Source organism: Psammomys obesus, unplaced genomic scaffold, assembly GCF_907164565.1.
Source record: "Psammomys obesus unplaced genomic scaffold, mPsaObe1.curated_primary_1811, whole genome shotgun sequence".
Classification (NCBI taxonomy): Eukaryota; Metazoa; Chordata; class Mammalia; order Rodentia; family Muridae; genus Psammomys; species Psammomys obesus.
The window spans coordinates 890-3,073 of record NW_026591554.1 but is presented as its reverse complement, the minus strand read 5'-3'; the positions used below and the strand labels follow the sequence as shown (position 1 = coordinate 3,073).

General features: G+C 52.0%; 1 protein-coding gene across 1 annotated transcript; it reads left to right on the top strand.

The window, feature by feature from the left end:
• Positions 1–843: 843 nt before the first annotated feature.
• Positions 844–1,973, top strand: LOC129679317 (zymogen granule protein 16 homolog B-like; the record flags this gene model as incomplete). Its single annotated transcript, XM_055610341.1, has 3 exons — positions 844–916; positions 1,115–1,217; positions 1,891–1,973. Coding segments are annotated over exons 1-3 (259 nt in total), but the record flags the coding sequence as incomplete, so codon positions are not given.
• Between the last annotated feature and the right edge of the window lie 211 nt (positions 1,974–2,184).

The following is a 2,184-nucleotide window of genomic DNA, read 5'->3' as shown; positions in this document are numbered from 1 at the left end:
ACACACACAGAGAGGCACACACACAGGCACACACACACACACACACACACACACACACACACACACACACAAAGGGACCAGGAATTCAGCTGAGAAACATAGACACAGACACACAGACATACACACACACAGAGACACACAGACACCCACACACGGCCAGGAATCTAGCTGAGAAACATAGACGCAGACACACAGACACACAGACACCCACCCACCCACACACATGGCCAGGAATCCAGCTGAGAGGCCGGTTGCCCACAGAGGTCAACACTGAAGCTCCTGGTGTTTGCTGAGGTCCCTGCATCACTGGGCACACGTACAGGCAGATGTATGGAAACACCTGCCAAGAGCTGAGGCAGAGTGAGAGGATTTCAGAGACGCCTCCTGGAGGCAAAGGGAGCTGAGCTGGGCTCTCAGCAAACCTCCCCCACGTCTACACTCAAGTTCTGATCAGGTGCCCATGAGAGAGAACCCAGAGGGGACAATGGAAATAAATGTCTGTCACTGTCACCAGCCCTATTGATTGATGTAGGCTGCAGTGCCAAGTAAGCAAACAGTGTCCGGGAGCCTCCCCAGATGGCTTTCGGAACTCCCCCCAGGGAGAGCCCCCCACCAGCTCTGTCCTGTTCCTCTGGTGGCCTGTGGCTCCTTCCTCCTGGACAGGGGCCCAAGAGACTCCAGGAGCATATAAGGGGAAGGGAAGGAGGTCCAAGTACAAGGCACCCAGAGAGAATTCTCCCAGCCAGGTAAGGTACGATATCTCCCAGGGGTGGGCACGGCGAAGTCCAGCTGCCTCCCTGTCTAGGAGTTGAGTAACCTTTGCTCTTTCCCTCAGAGCTTCAGATGTTTCCGCTGGAGGCCATGCTGTCCTTGCTGGTCCTTGCCCTCCTGGGGACCCCCGCCTTTTCGGCAGGAAGTAAGTCAGGTCTGGAGTCTGCTCCTCTCCCTGGTGGCCACCTCATTGTTCTCAACCCAGGAGACATGGGGACTCTTCCCAGCCTTTGCCACAGACTCCATATTGTCATGGGACTCTCCTTCTCTGCTTCAAGGGTGGGAAGACAGGCTGTCCACATGGCTGACGGGCTCTCTCTTTCCTGGGTTTTTGTCCACACAGCTTACTACGGTAAAAGAGTTGGCACACATTTCTGCACTACAGCACCCGAAGGAAAAAACTTTACAGGAATTCGGGCATATTTTAAAGGTCGTGCGATTGCCGGGTAAGTAGGCTCAGGGTCACAGCCCCTACCGCTGTTTCCCAGTTCTTTTCATGGTTTCAGGAACCCACGTAGATGGTCCACTTAGAGTGGCTTCCCACAGAATCCCCATCTGGCTTCCAGGGGCTTGTTAAGGCCATTTGATTTTCAGAGTCACGGAGCCACCAGCCAAACCTTTGGCTTGTCCCTGTCCCCTTGTCACCTCTCCCGCACACAGGCCTGTTCCTACTGAATCCTGCTGTTGCCTCCTGGGTTGATCAAAGATGGCTGGAGATACTTCTCCCTACTCAAGTCTACCACAAAGGCCCCTCAGTCCCCACACTTGAGAGCAAAATCTAATCTGTCAGGTTAGAGTCTTAGCGGTGAGGGTCAGAGTGGATCTCTGACTAGATATTAGTCATAAGATATGTTGGAAGCAGAAAACCCAAAGTCAGTCCTTTAAGAATGGGGGCTTGAGGCCTGGGGTGGGTTTCTGTGCTGTGCTCAGAGGACACCAGACACATGAGGAATGGAGTGGGGAAGAGCCAGAAAGATTGAAGACAGTGTGCAAACTTTGCCACACTCAGAGACTAGTAGGTCTCAAGAAGCCAAAAGAGAGTGGGGGGGAGGGTGCCAGGGATCCAGGAAGGCTGGTCTTGTGTGTGGATGATTATTCAAAGCTTTTCTATTTTCCTAGTATTCAGATGAAATTTGGAGATGACTGGGGACAAATATATGGCTACGAGACTAGAGATAACCAGGAATCCACACTGACTGAGGGTGAAAACATCATCAGCGTCTTCGGCAGATTCAATCTCTATTTCAATCAACTTGGCTTTTTAACTGACAGGCCACGAAATGTTTTATTAGGGACCTACCCTAATATTCAGGAGTTCTTTGAGGATGCTGACAAACCCAACCATACATTCAGGGGCTTTTGTGGCTTTTATGTGGTGGGTGGCTTCAAGGCCTTCAGTATTCGTTGGGGGAC